Genomic DNA, 18,071 nt, shown 5'->3' with positions numbered 1-18,071 from the left:
TACAGCAAAAACTACAATCACATTACAGTCCTTATTGCTTATTTTTATTTTTATCTTATTGTCTAAAAACATCCACACAAATATTTTATCATCAATTTTGATTATAATTAATTATTTTATCATATATATTGACTGCTGAATAAAACTTTAATCAAATTTGTAAGTGTTATAAGACATTCAGAGAAAAAAGAAAGTTTTGCATGTAATGCAGATTAGCTTGAAATCCTAAATGACAGAAACCTGTGGACAAAATAGTAGTAATCTATCTAATATTAATCTATTAAAGCAACAAAAGAATAGTTTGCACAGTACAGCAAAATATCCATGTCTATAGCTGAAGTCTTTAACTTTCTGTCTGTTGACACTGTTTGTGTTTTCTGTATGTGAAACTGTATCTTGGGTATTGATAGTCTTGAGAGGCTAATGTAAAATGAATTCCTCCCTACTCTCTTATTATAAACTATTAGAACTCTGTTATTATAAACAATGGACACTATCAAGCCCAACAGCAAAGAACTGCTCCTGTTAGGATTCAGAGTGATCAGTAAAGAGGAGAAAAACAAGCTCACTAATAAGAACAGATTTTACTTTCACTTCTCTCAGTCCAGCCCACAGAAAAACTGGGCGTTTCTTGGGTACAAAAGGACGAGTAGTGTCTTCATTCCTTTACTAAACTTTCCAGTTCTTGCCTTTACAGCTTGATACTCTCCTCAGGTAAGGCTTTAAGATTTACTGCTGTAAAATATTCATTAGGTTTTTATACAAAACCATGAAAAACTATAACAAAGTCACAACAGCACTTCCACACTAACAGTAAACTAAAATGTGGCATCAATGTGTGAATAATAAGACTTTCCACTGGTGTTAAAATAAAATGAAGTGTTCAAAACAAGGTATTCAAATTATTACAATGATATTTAATAAAATGTATAAAAAGGTGTAATTATACGAATAATAAACAATATGTAGCTGACAACATGCTGTTTGGTGTATACAGTATTGGAAAACAAATATGTTCCTGCAGTTATTCTTTAAATGCACATAATGATGAAATGTTAAGAAAAGTGAATTAAGTTTGAATTACGTTCATTAATAATGCACATTATAAAAATGTTTGACACAGTATTGTTATTTATGTCATTTCCTTATTGATTTTGCTGGAGCATTTTAAAATTATTGTTTACTTATTTTTATTTATAAAATATATTTTGCTTCTAATTTTTTATGCATTTTAATGTGGGTGACTCTTGGGACATGGTGAATACTTTAAATATCTATTGGCCAATTATCTTATTTTATTTCCATATCTAAAGTCAACAACAAGAAGCACTCTGGATTCTTTATGGACAAACTAAATCAGTCAATATAATCAACTTGAAAATGGAGAATTGTAGATATTTATAAACAGAGCTCTTTGCATAGTTAAGAGTTAAACTGAAGTGTCACTGAATAATTTGGGTTGTGAGTCCATCTCTGTATTTGTTTTAGAACATCCCTCTATGAAGACTTAATTTGGTAGACAATTAAGCTGTATTTCTGTAAAACATTGTATACTAAATATTTTTCTGTCCTGATACATTTTCTTTCTTTTAGACACAGAATGGCTCAGCATGAACAAAAACTTGCAATTCTGAGGTAATAACATATTCATAACTATATTATGTGTGTGTGTATGTGTCTGTGTGTGTGTGAGTGTGTGTGTGTGTGTGTGTGTGTTGTAGTCGAACTATGCAATCTGACTAAATTTACATTGAATTTTATCAAGTATGAAGACAGAACTATAACAAAGTAATAAATATAAAACTTCATCCTTTCTTTTCTCAGTGTGTTTTCATTTTTCAGCTCAGTTTTATTTGTAAATCATTCTCTACAGCAGCCATTTTCTCAAAGATTTAGTACAATATTAGTGCAGCTCCTTAATGAGGAAGTCAAAGAAATCTGTGGCACAAAAACTTTCGAAGATCATGAGAAAGAAACACTCAGACTCAAAACCCATCCTCCTCCGGGCCACACTAGATGGTGCAATTAGCTTAACAAGTAGGACATATTTGCAAGGAAGATCAAACTGGAACTATGTTGCTCGTTCAGATTGGGGTTGGTCCAGACTGATAGTGGTCCAGAGTTGGTTTAGATTGAGGTCAGTCCAAATTCATTGTTTAGGTTGGTTTAGACTGATTCTAGTCCTGATTGAGGTTGGCCTTTATTTATGTCAGTCCAGATTTAGGTTAATTCACTTAATTAATGCTGGTCAACATTAAGGTTGATCTAGACAGAGGATGTTCTAGCAGATGTTGGTCTAAATTGTTCCCATCAAAGTTTGTCCAAATTGAGATCAGTGCAGATTTAGCTTAGTGCAAATTGGTGCTAGTTCAGATATAAATTGGCTGATTGAAGTTTGATCAGTGTATGTTGGTCCAGATTGATCTCTAAGGGTTTATTAGACCAGCTGAAGTTGGTGAAGATGAGTATGAGTTAATAATTTCCCTGATCATGTGTAACAGCATGAAAATTACAAAACTGCGCTGAACACTGGCATTCAGGGCTGGAGTTCACCACTCCTGCTCTGGATTAAGGTTGGTTTAGTTGAGCTGTAGATGAACCTTGGTCCAAATAAGGATTGAGCAACTGTATACCTGTTCACTCCTTAAAATATCAGGCTTATTAAATACAAAGTCTTATTATTCAATGCAAACTGGCTGAACTATTCTCAGATTATAGAGTGTGTAATAAACCCTTGGGGTTACTGTCATTACAGCACAATTTAGTCATTTTCTTGAGAGATGATTGGTCCAGATTAATGTTTTATGGTCAGACCAAACTGAAGCTGCTTGAGATTGAGATTTATCAAGATGAGGTTAATCAGGGTTGAGAACGGTTCTTTTGAAGTTGATACAGATTAGTGAGAGCTCCCTTCATATTTCAGTGTGTATTAACTCTTACACATTCCATCCAATTAATTGGCTAATTAATAAGCTTCTAGTTTAGCGTGAGGCTGGATGAGTTTGAGCTTTTGAGATTTTCTCAGATGCTTAGTTAAATTTAAAGTTAGTCCAGACTGAGGTTAGTTTGTCAAATTTGAGGTTTGTCAAATTTGAGGGTGATCTAGACTGAGGTTGGTCAGCCTGGTACAACTTCAGAGACTAATTCATTAGAGGTCTGACGTTGGCCCACAGTGAGGTTGTACAAGATTGATGCTGTTATTATAGTCTGAGAGATGTTCATGCTAAAGTGCACATTGTGATTTGTCTAGATTGACTGTATATGTTTACATAATGCATTCAAAACATTAAGTTATCACAGAAATCATGGAAGTCCTGTTTCAAACAGGTGTGCTTGAATTTTAACACTATAACTAGTTCAATAAAATAAATTTTCTCTGCAGACAAGAAAATGGAAATCTCAAATCACAAATCAGGACATTGAGGTAAGAAGCCACAAAAAAAAAATCTAATTTGTGTTTTAATCCAAATTAAAATTATAATGAAGTGATTAATTATCATTAATTAATAAATAATAAATAATTGTTTAATGCTTTCAATGAAACCCTATATTACTATAAACAGAAGCTGAACCTCAGTGTAAAGACATATATTTATAAAGACACACTCAGTATGTGAGGATAACAATCTACTCTTGAAGATGTTTAATATGGGAACCAGCCTTGTGACCAGAAGGTCGCCAGTTTGATCCCCTGAGCTGACAGTACGTGACTGAAGTGTCCTTGAGCAAGAAACCTAACCCCCAACTGCTCCCCAGGCACTGTGGATAGTGCTGCCCACCGCTCCGGGCAAGTGTACTCACTGCCCCTAGTGTCTGTGTTCACTAGAGTGTATGTGGTGTTTCACACATGGATGTCTTAGATTGCCGAGGTGAAATGTCCCTGTTGTGGGACTAATAAGGGTCACTTAATCAGAAATTAATCCAAGAAACCTCATCAGTTCACAGACAATCTCTCCTTCAGTTCTGTTTTATACAGATTAACTGCTTTGGGTTTGAATCGTGTAAAGATGTAATGTTTGTTGTAACATTCCAGCCACAGAGAAGATAACATTACTAATGCTGAAAGATGGAAAATGCTACTAACTTTCAGTTTATATGAGCGTTTCTTACTGAAGGTTTTACATGACAATACATTTAAATATTTTTCTGTTGATTATAAATTGCAGAATTTAATTTAAAACTGTATTCAGACAGCATATAGTTTTCTGTGTTTATTCAATAAAATAAAATAATATTACTGTAATCTATGTGAGATCTATAATCTGAACTAGTGTTTATTTCTGTAATAACTGATCCTGTTGTATATTCTTTTTAATAAATTATTGAAAATGTAAATATGTAAAGTCATAAATCACAAAGGAAAAAAACTAAAAACTAATTCTAAATCTCAGTTTCACAAACAAGAAATTCAACAAAAGTTGTAATAGAAGTTTTAGTATTTTTAATGAGAACTGATGATGGAAATCAGAGAAATTCAGAACATCATGTCATTTACATTTACGGCATTTGGCAGATGCACTTATCCAGAGCAACTTACAATTGGATCATTTTACACAGGTAGGCGAAGGTAGTGTTGGGAGTCTTGCCCAAGGACTCTTATTGGTATAGTGTAGGGTGTTTACCCAGACAGGGACTGAACACCAGTCTACAGCGTAAAAGGCAGAGGTGTTACCCACTACACTACACCAACCAGTCATCACTTTCTAATCTTAAACTACACAGCAGTTAATCTGTCTGATCACTCTGTAAAGCTGAGTTACACTCCTCACAGTGAATGTGTTTTCTGCTGTATCTGGACTTATAATTACCTGACTCACTCCTCATTAGTGCCACTTTCTTAAAAGGATTTACTGATTACTTTTGAAGACTAATTTTCAGTCTGTGATGTATTTACAGTTTGCATTGTTCTTTCATTTACTGAGAAAGTTAATAAGAAACAGCAGCCATCTACCATCTTAAAGCACAGATAATTCTGACAATAATCTGGTCCTACAAGTTCTAGGAGAAATTATAATGGTTTTCTTTTTGTTTTGTAAATTTTGTAATTAGATTGGAGAATGAGAAATGCAATAAAGAACTTGAAGATCTAAGGTAAGAAAATGTCATAACTGTGTTATTATGTGTAATTACTATGTAAACTGAAATCAGGATATTCTGGAGAAAATATAGTTGCCAGTAGTTGGACTGACAGCATTTAATGATGACATTTCTTAAGAAATTTATTTTTTTTATAACATTCTCAGGCAAGAGAACAAAACCCTCAAATCTGAAAACAGCAAATTAGGGTAAGTTATGTTTAATTGCATTACATTAAACTTCATCCATTAGGACTTTCTTTATTTTACAGTTATCATAACAATCATAACAAAATCCCTTCATCATTATCATCTGTTATAACCTGAATTAACAAAAAGTTCCACACACACCAACTCCCCCATCTTCTCTGAGAAGCTCAATAACTGACTCAGCAGAGAATGGAAGTTCAGAGAGGGAACATCTCTGGCATTCCTAGAGGCAGAAGAGCGTTGCTTTGGCCCTTGTCCTCAGTCTTGTCCCTGTGTAGTGAGTCATGTTATGGTTGTTGTGTTCTTGAGCTGTGGATGTTGTGGCTCTGGTACATCACTGCAGTCTTCATGAAGTTTTTAAGCCCCATCCTTGTGTGGTTAACAGGCTACAGTGCTTCTGCTCTGGGTTGAAGCATTGTTTGAAAGTGTCTTTAGCTTCTCTGTTTCATTGAGAATTTCATCTGCCTGTATTTTAGAACTCTATTGGCCCATTGGAACATAGTTTGTGCTTACATAGGAAACAGGAAAGTTTACAAACAAAAACAAGTTAAAAAAAATAGTACTGAGTGAGGACATTGCAAGGGTGGAGTTAAGGCCAGAACAGGGTGGAGTCAGGATCAGATCAGGATTAAGGATGGATCAGGATTGATTTTGGTTTAAGGAATTTCAAAAATATTATGCAATGCCCAATTAAAGTTATCGTGTCCTCAAAATGTCTTATTTCTACTTGCTCTGTTTATATTCAAATGTAATGAGCAATGCTGTGTATCAGGCCAGAATATGTATTTTATTTTAATAAGGGTTTGAAATCCTGTTCATACACAAGACTGAGCAGTGCAAAGTGGATATAATATCAACTTGATTACTGATTGTCACTGAAATTGTTTAAAGATGTTCAGTATATGAGCTCTTATGATTTTGATAGGTCACAACTTCAGGACATTCAAAACGAACTGCCCAGCCCCGAAGAGAGGTATGCTTTTAACCTTGACGTGTTGTTTTTGCTTAGTGTTACATGTTGCAGTGTGTGGACTGATGGAGAGGAATATACATTTTAACTGTTTTAAGTTAAGCCTTTTAAGATCATTTAAAAAATTCTGAATTGACTGTAATTGACAGGTATTAAAACGTAAGCAGACAAAATACAGATCAATCAATCAAAATAATAAAAATGTGCCACAAAGTAAAAAAAAATGATAATAATACAGACAACATAGGAAGAATGAAACATAAGATAAATGAAACATAAGATGTTTTCTCCAAGATTCCAGGAGCACATGGAGAATCAGGACAGATCGGGGCAGAGTCAGATCAATGCAGAGTCAGGATCAGATTGGGGTGAAGTCAGGATCAGGCAAGGGTAGAGTCATTATCAGATCAGTCTGGATTATTTGGGCAATATATATATAGTTGATTGACCACTAAAATTGACCATGTCAGCTATATATGTTATGGAATCCTTAATTAATTATTAATTTTGATAGATTCAGGCTTCATCATTACATCATTAGCCTCTCACTTTCCTGTTGACATTTCAGCACTTGTTTCACTACCAACAACAGATATATCCGTTAGTAATATAATGCATGGAGTATAAACAGAACATTTACAATTATAGCAATACATTTTAATCACCATGTAGATTACTGTGGACTTAAGTGTTGTACAAAGAGATGTGTCTTCAGTCTGCATTTGAAGACCATGAAAGAGTCTGCTGTTTGGGCAGCCAGTGGAAGTTTGTTCTACCTCCTGGGTGCCAGGACAGAGAAGAGTCTTGATGCTTGTCGTCCATGTGTCTTGAAGGATGCTGGGTCAAATCGAGCTGTAGTTGAAGCTAGAAGTGCTCAAAGTACAGGTTGAGCTTTAATCATTGCCATAAGATAGGTGGATCTGGATTTTTGACTTTGTAGGCATCAGGGATTTAAATCAGATATAGGCAGCTACAGGAAGCCAGTGCAGGGAGAGCAGCAGTGGGGAAGATTGAAGTTCGGAAGATTGAAGACGAGCCATGCTGCTATGTTCTGGATAAGTTGCAAGGGCTTGATGTCCCACAAAGGAAGACCAGCCAAGACTGAGTTGCAGTAGTCAACCTTTGAGATGATGATGAGAGACATAAATAGCATCTTGGTTGCCACCTGAGAAAGAAGGGTTAAATCTTCTGGATGCTTTACAGGACATCCATGAAGAGATGTCAGTCAGACAAGATGTGACTGGAAAGCTGAGTATTAGAAGGTGGGGAGGAAAACATTAGTGGGGTGTCAGCAGCATAGCAGTGGTAAAATAAGCTATGAGACAATAGTGAGCATGAGAGAAAGAGTGTAAAGTGAGAAGAGAAAAGGATCCAGCACTGAGTCTTGTTGGATGTCAGTGGAGAGTCAGCATGGTGTATGTTACATGATAAAAGCATTCCTCAGACTCAGACCACATGAAGCCAGTGATTCCATGGTTGGTTGGGACAGACAGAAGGATCATGTGGTTGAATGTATTGAGGACTGCTGAGAGATCAAGAAGAATCATAACTGATGACAGTTACTCATATGATGCAGGTTCTGTTGAATGCACTGGTTTGAAGCTAGACTGGTTGGCGTCCCAGAGCTGGTTCTGAGTGTGAAAGAGGCAATTGACTGTAGATTGCACATTCAGGAATTTTTAAAAAGAAAGAAAGGTGTCAATAGCTGCTGACATCAGAACTGTTAAGCATGGGCTTCTTTAGGAAGAGAACCACCCTGGCAGTCTTGATTGCTGATGGAATGTGACCTGATGACAAGGAGCTCTTTATGATGAAGAGCAGTAGGTCCTAGGACATTGACTGGAGCAGCAAGAATGGGACGGGAACCATAAGGCAGGTGGTTGGATTGCTGGATTTAAGTAGGCGAAGGACATCATCTGTGGGAAGACAAGAAAAACAATTTAGGGAATTAAGCACAAGAGAACGAGGACTAGTGGAGGAAGTGGAGACAAAGGAAAAAGACTGGTGGATTATATCTTCATCTAAAAGAAGGTGATAAAATCCTCAGATGTAAGAGAAAAGGGTGGTGGGCTAGAAGGAGGGTTGAGGAGAGAGGACAAAATGCTGAAGAGCTTGCATAGCTCATATGCTGACAGTTACTTCAAGTGAAAGATGGGATTTCCTCCACCTTCTCTCAGCCTTCCTTAGCTCTCTCCAGTTGCTGCACAGGACACAGCCAGTATCTATAGCTGTATCCAGATCCTGTTAGAGAGAAGAAAATGAGTCAGGGTGGGGAAGGGTAGTTAGGATAGCTGAAATGAGAGCTGAGTGAAGGAAGAACATGAACGGTGGAAATGAACAGGAAAAGCAGGGAGGGCAAGTGAGAAAAATAGTAGATGTTTAGTGAAGAATGGTTACTGTGATATCCAGTACTGGGTAGGTTTGCTGACGAATGGGTCTAGAACACTGCTCTGTGCAGTGGAGGAGACTGGTCAAGGGGTGTGTGAAAGGATGGTAGCAGTGGTAAGAAGCAGCATGCAGTTTGTCTGGCTTGTATGATGGAAGGTTAAGGAGAATGAGCAGGGTTCCATCAATGGGAGAATTTAAAGGCAGAAGACAGGGCCGCTGAAGTCACTGAGTTCTCCAAGTTTCTTTCAAAGCCAGTTAGTCTAGTGAATGAAGGGATGCTAAGGCTGAGATGAAAGATGCAATTCCAGAGCCCCTCTGCCACCCTGGTCTGGATTGTGAAAAGCGTGGGGGATAGATAAGATTACTGGTATTGCACTCTCTGAAACGAAGATAGGATCATCTAGATTTGTGCAGTGAGTAGACAGGTATTGAAAAGTATGGTTTTAGGCTTTGGGTGAAATTCCAGTGCAATGTGAAGATTGGTGTAGATGGTGTTACAAGGCAGGTGCAGCCATTTTTAGTACTAAAACATAAACATTAAAGAGTTAGATGTTTTGTATCTTCCCTCATGATGCAGATTGACCTAAACCCAAAATATTTGGTCCAGGGAATCCCATGAAGAATGTGTAATGCCCAAGTAGTGTTGTGATGTTCTTGAAATGTAGATTTTATTTAAGTTGATTGGCTTATATTCAAATTTGATTAATAATACTGTGAATATGGCCAGAATGTATTTTATTTACTTCAGGATTTAAAACACTATTTAAAGTCTGAGCATTACAACATAGATATAACATCAATATAATTATTGATTGATCAATTAAATGATTTTTTTGTTTTACCAAATCAGCTATATCTGTTAAGAAATCCATAGTTAATTATTTAATTTTGATAGGTCACAACCTCAGGACAGCCTAAATGAATTGCCCAGCCCCAAAGTGAGGTATGCTTTTAACCTTGACTTTTTGTTTTTTTCTTTTCGTTATATGTTAAAATATGTAGACTAATAGCCAGATATATATCGGTCACTGTCTAAAGAAAAACAAGTATCTCTAAAAACATTCTTAACTTTTAATGTAAGTTGATGAAAAAATATTTTATTCTAAGTGATTTTAGAGCATTTCCAATTGTCCATTCATCATGTGAAGAACAGCTAGTGTGGTGAAAATATGTAGAAAACTAAAGATCGACAAAAATGGAGATACGTTTTTTCTTAGGACAGCGACGATATAAATCCACGATTACAGGAACACTGGGAGGAGTCAGGAATAATCAAGGACAGAATCTGGATAAAATCAGGACAAAATCTGGATAAAATCAGGACAAAGTCAGGATCAGATCAAGACACAATCAGGATCAGATCAGGCCAGAATGAGCATTAGACTAAGGCAGAGTCAGAATCAGTCTAAGGCAGAATCAGGATTAGATCAGGGTAGAGTCAGTATCATATCAGAGTGAAGTCAGCATAAGACCAGGATGGAGTCAGCATCAGACCAGAGCAGAAGAAGAATCACATCTGGGTGAAGTCAGGATCAGATCAGGGCAGAATCAGCATTAGACTAAGGCAGAGACTCAGCATCGGAACAGATCAGAATAAGAATTAGATCAGGTTGAAGTCAGAATCAGACCAGGGCCAAATCAGGATTAGTTCATGGCAGAATCAGGATCAAATTAGGTGCAGAATATGGATCAGGTAATGGTAAGGTTAGGATCAGATCAGGCCTGAGTATTTGACTGATCATTACATATTCATATTATATCAAAATAATTATTGATAGATCATTAAAATTGTTAGTTTTTAACTGTTGGCCATGTCTTAGCTATATTTGTTATGGAATTCATAATTATTTATTTTACTTTGATAGGTCACCACCTCAGGAAAGCCAGAATGAATTACCTAGCCCCAGAGAGAGGTATACTTCTAACCATGACTTTTTGTTTTTTTCTTTTCATGATGTGTTCCAATCTGTAGACTAATCAGGGCAGAGTCGGAATCAGAACAGGGAGGAATCTGAATCAGGATCAAATGACGGTAGAATCAATAACACATTAGGACAAAATCTGTATCAGATCAGTGTGGGGTCATCATCAGACCAGAGCAAGATAAGAATGAGATCAGGGCAAAGTTAGAATCATAATCACACTAGGGCAGATCTAGAATCACATCAGGGCAGAATCAGAATCAGACGTGGGCAAAGTCAGGACCAGACCACAGCAAAGTCAGGATCAGATAATGCTGGAATTAGGATCAAATCAGAGTAGAATTAGATCAGGGTGGAATCAGAAGACAACATAGTCACGATATGGTCAGTTTAGAGTATTTGAATGAGTATTACACTGTGCATTTTACATTGATATAATTACTGATTGATCATTGGAACTGAAACAGATATTTGATCACATTGGTTATACCTGTTAGGAAATTCTCATTTTTTCTTTGCTAGTTTCCAATAGGTTAGAGAGAAAGCTCTCAGTCCAGCTCAGATACTGCTAGAAACAAAAAGTCACTGTTGATACCCAGAGAAGAAGGAACAAATGAAAATGAATACTTAATTCAGTGCTCATTTAAGTGCTTTATAAAGAGATGACTTCAGTCATGTACTGTTGGCTCAGTGGATTGAACTGGCAACCTTTCAACGCTGGTTCCCTAACCTCCAGCCCACAACTGTCCCCATAAATTGAAATAATGCTGCATTATCTCAATGTAGATTGGAGCATAAACAGGGTGGTTTTAGGCTTCCAGGTGAATGTCCAGTGTAATGTGAGGGTTATGTACTGTTTTATTTTGTCATCCTCTTAAGGAACACAGCAAGTGCAGGCATTTTTTACCACCAAAATTCACAATAATATAGAAAATAAACTTAGAAAATTTATTTTTCATTAACAATCTACATTTTGAGGACATCACAACTTTACTGGAGGATTACAGTGTTGATTCGATATCAAGGTAGTTATTGCTTGATCGTTAAAATTGTGAAATATTTTTGACAATATTATGGCAATATTTGTTATTACATCCATAATTAATAATTAATTTTGATAGGTCAGGCCTTCAGGACAGACAAAATGAATTACCCAGCACCAAAGAGAGGGATGCTTTTAACAAGGTGAGATTGTCTGTCTTTTAGTTAACATTTTATAGTAATAATATTAATGACAAACCAATATTTAAATATCACTTTTCATTTTAGTTAAAATTAGTTAATTGATAAAGAAGACTGCACTTTAAATGAAAATAACAGCACAATAAACACAGGAGAAAATAAGTTTGATTTTGGTTAAAAATTTGGGGGCTTTTAAATGTAGTAGGATAAATGTATGTAAATTATTAATATTTTTTTTCATTTTCATTTTTACACAATTATGGAATTATGTTGTGCTAATTTAAGTTACACATTCCTCACTCTTCTGCCATTTCTGCGCAAGGCTGTGTCCTTGGGTTGCCAGCTATTCAACAGTTCAATTAACATTCATTAGACAATTCATTTTCATTTTCCACTGTCTACAATCACACTATCAATCCATTTTTGATGGTTGCAGTTTTGCACTTGCAAACTAGCCCAGTTTTACAGATAAAATGCTTTTCTGGTTGCCAAAGCGACCTTGCATGTTTACAATCCAACAGTTAAATGCAGAGTGTCTATAGCAGCTGTTTTCAGTGTAACTTCACCACCACGTCTTGTCTTGGACTTTATGCATATGTGCTATGTGCTATATGCTTACCTAAACAAATATGTCTTTAATCTGGATTTAAAACATCTACCAAGTTTAAATTATTAATACTCTCTGGAATGATTTTCTTAAGTTTAAAATCCAATTCCATCAACTGTCCTGATAGAGATGTTAGAAATTTTCAGTGAGCAGCCTCAGCAGAGTGAAGTGGTCTGGATATCTATAATGCTTCAACAGATCAGTGAGATCTGCCTGTGAGCTGAAATATTGGGAGCATTAAATGTCATGAACAAGACCTTATAATTGAGGTGAAACTTAAAAGGATAAAAGTATCAACTGAATAAGAGTGCACTATTATGCTCACACTTTCTTCTCCTGCTGAGCCACTACCTTCTGAACTAGTCTGAGGTGATTTAGAGGGACAGCAGAGCAACCAGCCAGGAACACATTCCAGTCTAAACGAGCAGATGTGAATGCATGAATTCATTTAACAGCATTTTGTAAGAACAGTATGTGTATTATTTTTAATGTTTCGGTAGTAATAAATGCCTTAGGGATATAACTGATTTGAGATTGGCATCCACTGTTACTTTTCACTGTAGCTTTTGGCTGCACATAAAAAAGGTCAAAGATACTGGAACTTTATTTTGAACAAATTTAGGACTTTCATTTTGTGTAACTTTGACTGAATCTGTGTGAGCTGATACAAATATCATCAGCATTAATGTGAAGCACAAGATCATATTGTGGGACATCACATTGTATTCTATGTTCAGCAAATTTCATTTTATACTGACAAATCCTCAATGATCCTCACTGTTGTCAGAGTTGTGGGCAAATTATCAGTAATAATGAATGTATTAGAAATTATTAATTATTAATTGTAATTATAATTCTAACAAGCAAATAACTACAAACATAAGAAAAAAGTCTTAAACTGAGCTACACTCCTAAGGTCAATATTAGGAGACAGTAAATAACAATTAAAACAATAAAAAGTTTCTCATTGTCTGAAGGAAATTTGATCATTAACATTTAGTGCAGCGCTTTTCTTACTCATTAGAATTGTTAGAACTGTGATAAGAGATACACACACACAACATTCACAAAGATGAATTACAAAGCAATTAGTAAAAAGACAGGAGTAATTAACACATTTAGAAAAATGAAAAGGATCATGGCACACAGAGTATAATAACAAACAAACAATACAAATGTGAAACAATAACAAATATATACCTAAATAAATCATACCTAATATTAATCTAAGGGATATGCACTGGATTCAGAAAGTATTTAGACCCCTGTGTTTGTGTTTTTTTATATGTGTGTGTGTAAGGCTGGATAACATGGACAGGCTGCTGACTGGCTACAGCTGCTAACGGAGAACCCTACACTGGCCACTTGCGATATTTTAATTATCCGGTAGTTTTGCATAAATAGTTATGGCTATATTGTAAAAAAAACAATAATGCTTTGGGGCCAGCAGAGCCACGGACACCACACAAGGGATAATATAGGTTTTGGCTAGGCTACACAGGGACATTCAGAGACTTGAACTGAAGCAGCTCTTGTTTTGGCTGTATGCTTCATGGCACTGTTGTGTTGAAAGGTAAACTGTCAACACAATCTGAGTTTGCATGCACTCTGGAGGTTTTCTTCAAGGATATTCCTGTATTCGGCTGTATTCAGGTGTCCCTCAAGTTTTACCAGTCTCTTTGTTCCTGCTACTGAGAAGCATCTCCATAACATGATGCTGCCACCACCATGTTTCACCATAGGAATGGTATTAGCCAGGTGATGTGCAGTGCCTGTTTTTTTGCTAGACATTTTGCCAAAAGTTAAAAAGTTTAATTTAAATATTTGTCTCATCAGACCAGAGAATCTTTTGCTGCAAAGAAGTTCTTCTATCTCTGCGCAGGACATCTGGAACTCTTGTAGAGTGACCACTGGGTCCTTTCTTACCTCCCTAACCAAGGTCCTTTTTGCCCAGATGCCCAACTCTAGTAGGGTTTAGGAGAGTTCAGAAAAGGGTTTAGGTAATCCAAAATATTACACTTGACACCTTTTTTCTTTCACTTTTCTTTTTTTCTAGAAACCACTAAAACAGTGCACTTCACCAGCAAAGGTATTTAGTCCTTGGACCCAACATAAAGGTAAGTCGATTAAACTATGAGGTTTCTGGTTCTTTTCGTGCCTGTTTTTGTCACATGCTGGACTGACAAATTGAAAGCGAACACTGTATTTATGAAATATGTTTCTTTGATCTGGTTCATTGTTCTGTCTCTTATGAATTGTGTTCCTGTGCTGTTTCCAGAATCACTTGTTTCTATCGGTATAGATTTTGGCACAGCGTTCACTGGATACAGCTTCTCGTTTAAAGGAGCAAAACAGATTCGGCAACCTAAATGGGGTGAAGAGTATGGAATGAACACCCCAAAAACTCCTACCTGCATTTTGTTTGATGAGGATGGAAATTTTCTGAAGTTTGGCTATGATGCCATAATGACGTACACCAGACAGACACGGAGAAACGAAGCAAAGAAGCTTTACCTCTTTGACGACTTCAAAATGGAGCTCTACGGCAAGGTATGACTGTAGCTCCAAAAATGCTTGTTGTACATGAGCTCAGCAGCTGATGATTTTGGTGTTTATTAATTTCTCAGGTGTTGCACAGAGACTCAATGATGACTGCCAAAAATGGGAAAAAAATGAGAGCTATGAAAGTGTTCTCTGAGAGCCTGAAATTCATGAAAGATCACGCCCTGGATATGATTGGAAAGCACACATCTGAAGTAACGTACTCTGCCTCTGATGCTACATGGGTTTTGACAGTTCCAGCCATTTGGAGCTCTGCAGCTAAACAGTTCATGACAGAAGCAGCTATAGAGGTGGGTGTGATGATATTATCAAGAAATAGACATTGTAGAAAAACTATTGTAACATGACTTACATTAAATGTTTTGTGATTTTGGTTCTTGTACCCAGCATTACCCCAGATTATGAAGACTATTGTATAAAACACATTGTTTATGTTTAGGCTGGTCTGGTGTCCGAATTTGAGCCTGAAAAACTGATTGTAGCTCTGGAACCAGAGGCTGCATCTGTGTGGTGTAAACAGCTCCCAAAAGAAGGTTTTATGGAAGGAGATCTTACAGAAGAAGAGACAATAGAACAAGTTCCAGGAACACAGTACATGGTAGTGGACTGTGGAGGTCTGTAGATATTGAGCTATTGATGTTGCTTTTCAAACTTATTTTACAATTGGGTTCACTGGAATTTAGTAGATCAAAGATAAGTTACAAATATGAAAAATAAACCCCTTAAACAAAAATGTAGTTTAAAGTTCTGAAAATGATGGACAGAGTATTACAGAATGTATAATTGATACTTTTGGAACCTGATGATTCCAGAGAAAACTATGTGAGTGGGTCATTGTTCCTTTATGAAGGAAACTGTTAGATACAAAGTTAGAAACTTGCAGTTACGGATAATTTAAACCTGTATGGTAACATATAATTAAATGTTACTATATTCTCAGAGTTATATTTATGGATCTAACACAGATACATCTAACTGAGCCAAATGCCACTCACTGTTTAAGCAAGATTGTGAAATCTGTTTCTCTGAGAGTAAAGTTCTGTATGTTGCACTGTGCCACAGGTCAGTGCTACTACTATGGAATGTTTCTCTTGTTTTTTTGGCAGTTTTGACTCTTTATGCTTTCTCTTTTCAGGTGGAACCATTGATATCACAGTGCATGAGGTGGTGGAAGGGGGTCGTCTAAAGGAGCTGCACAGGGTATCAGGAAATAACTTGGGTGGCCAAACAGTGGACAAAAACTTCAAATCATTCCTCAGAGAGATCTTGTCTGAAAAGGTGTTTGATGAGTTTGAGGAAAACTATCCCAGTGAGCTGAAGAGGTTGATGTATGATTTTTCCATGTGTAAGCGTTATGATGGAGAGGTGCTGGTGCAGTGTCCTTATAACTTACAAGAGCTAGCCCGGAAAGTAAAAGACATAGAAGATTATTTTGAGGGAAACAGTGAAGCTGAATGGGAAAGTGGGTCAATTCTGCTGTCAGGGACAAAGCTGAGAGCTTTACATGATGATTGTATCATAGGCATAGAGAACCTGATGGAAGGGATTTTGGAGAAAAGCAACCTGAACATCAGATATATTTTGCTGGTGGGAGGCTTTGCCCTGAGTCCTTACGTGAACAGCTTTGTTAAAGAGAAGTTTGGGTCGAAGTATAAGGTTCTCTGCCCTGTGGATGCTGCTTTAGCCGTTGTGAATGGAGCTGTTCTGTTTGGCAGGATGCCAAACGTGGTGGAATCACGAATCTGAGTATTGTGTTGTTTGTTTTCACTGCTTAGGAAAGGAAGGCAGGTGAATCTGTTTGATGAAAGTAAAGGGTACACCTTTAGCACCACTGATTCAGCACTGTTAATGTGAAATCTGATTAAACAACTGAAGTATGTACATATTTATGTTATTTGCGGAGGGGCTTCATCATTTGCTGTGCTTTTTGAGATTGTTAGAAACATAAAAGAATCTATACATACATTTATAAGCATTTTTGTTTGTTCTGCATTTACATGGTAACACTTTCTATGAATGTCACCTTTGTAAGCATTTATATACACATTTATAATGTTATAATGTATTCATAAGGCATTATAAACATGGTTATAAATATTTTTAAAAAAAAGGATTACACTGAATTACACTTTATAGCCATGCTTATAATAGTCCCAGCTTGGCGAGTCGCAAATTAAAGACAAATATCAAGCTAACGGTGGTGTACATTGACTTCCCCACATTGGGTGAAACACTGATGGCAGCACTAGTTTAAACTCTGACATTTGAAGCCTGTAATGTGCTTTACTGTGAATGTTTTAGTGTTTCAGTAAATCCTTCAGTAAATACTTCAACTTCACTCTTAACACTGGAGGAGGCTTTAGTACAGTACGCTTCACTTTACTTAGAGCGGACAAATATGACTTATGAGTTCTTATAATTTTTATGAACAGCACTTATAATGTATTAGGTTAACAATTCATAATGCATAATAAGCATGGCTGTAATGTGTAATGCATTTTTATAAATATTTATAGCTATGTTTATGATGTCTGATGAATGCATTATAACATGTTATGAATGTGTTTATAGATTTGCTTACAAAGGTGACATTCATAGAAAGTGTTACCATTTACATCTTCATTATGAAGCTTTGTACAAAATTGAAAGAGCTGAACCTGAAATATTACAGATAATGCAGTTAAGAGATTCTGTGGATTTGAGAACACATCAAAAATAAATATGAAGACCTTGTTTTGTGTTGAATGTTGTCTTTTTTTAATTCTCCTGTTTGAGTATTTCAGTGCAAGCATTGATGGGCAGATCAGTGGGATATGATGGGAAGTGTTAATGTAACCCACCTAACATGATACTGTATGTCACATAAATGAATATGTCTGGCCTTAAGTGACAGCTTTATGTTTTAGATGCAGGATGACAGCACAAGTTTTTGGCCATGCATCATAGTTCTTTTATTAAAAAAAAATAGGTAACACTTTACAGTAAGGGTCCATGGAAAAGTATTAACATGTTACTAATTAATTTGTTAATTAATGCTCATATTAATATGAGAATAAATATTAATTAAAATTCTTTCTATAACACAAAATGTCTGTTTTGAGATAAAGTAAATAATAAAAATTATTGGCTGATAACCATTGCTTTACTTGAAGCTG

General features: G+C 36.1%; 1 protein-coding gene across 1 annotated transcript; it reads left to right on the top strand.

Annotated features, from left to right (window-relative positions):
* The first annotated feature begins 687 nt into the window (after positions 1–687).
* On the top strand, positions 688–16,884 carry LOC118809167 (heat shock 70 kDa protein 12B-like). Its single transcript, XM_036572200.1, has 11 exons — positions 688–714; positions 1,594–1,635; positions 3,383–3,424; positions 5,050–5,091; positions 5,244–5,285; positions 6,211–6,310; positions 14,411–14,471; positions 14,633–14,904; positions 14,982–15,206; positions 15,356–15,530; positions 16,052–16,884. The coding sequence occupies exons 2-11, from the start codon at positions 1,601–1,603 to the stop codon at positions 16,660–16,662; spliced, it is 1,605 nt and encodes a 534-aa protein (XP_036428093.1). The 5' UTR covers positions 688–714; positions 1,594–1,600; the 3' UTR covers positions 16,663–16,884.
* The last annotated feature ends 1,187 nt before the right edge of the window (positions 16,885–18,071 follow it).

This window comes from Colossoma macropomum, unplaced genomic scaffold (genome assembly GCF_904425465.1).
Source record: "Colossoma macropomum unplaced genomic scaffold, Colossoma_macropomum, whole genome shotgun sequence".
Classification (NCBI taxonomy): domain Eukaryota; kingdom Metazoa; phylum Chordata; class Actinopteri; order Characiformes; family Serrasalmidae; genus Colossoma; species Colossoma macropomum.
Note: the sequence above shows the minus strand (reverse complement) of the source record. Positions and strands in the feature narration are given on the sequence as shown.

Bases quoted from the DNA above. Each gene is read 5' to 3' on its own strand.
- LOC118809167 (XM_036572200.1), top strand. From the start codon at position 1,601: ATGGCTCAGCATGAACAAAAACTTGCAATTCTGAG. The intron at 14,472-14,632 runs GTAAGTCGATTA...TGCTGTTTCCAG, and splicing joins TCCTTGGACCCAACATAAAG to AATCACTTGTTTCTATCGGT. The intron at 14,905-14,981 runs GTATGACTGTAG...TTAATTTCTCAG, and splicing joins AAATGGAGCTCTACGGCAAG to GTGTTGCACAGAGACTCAAT.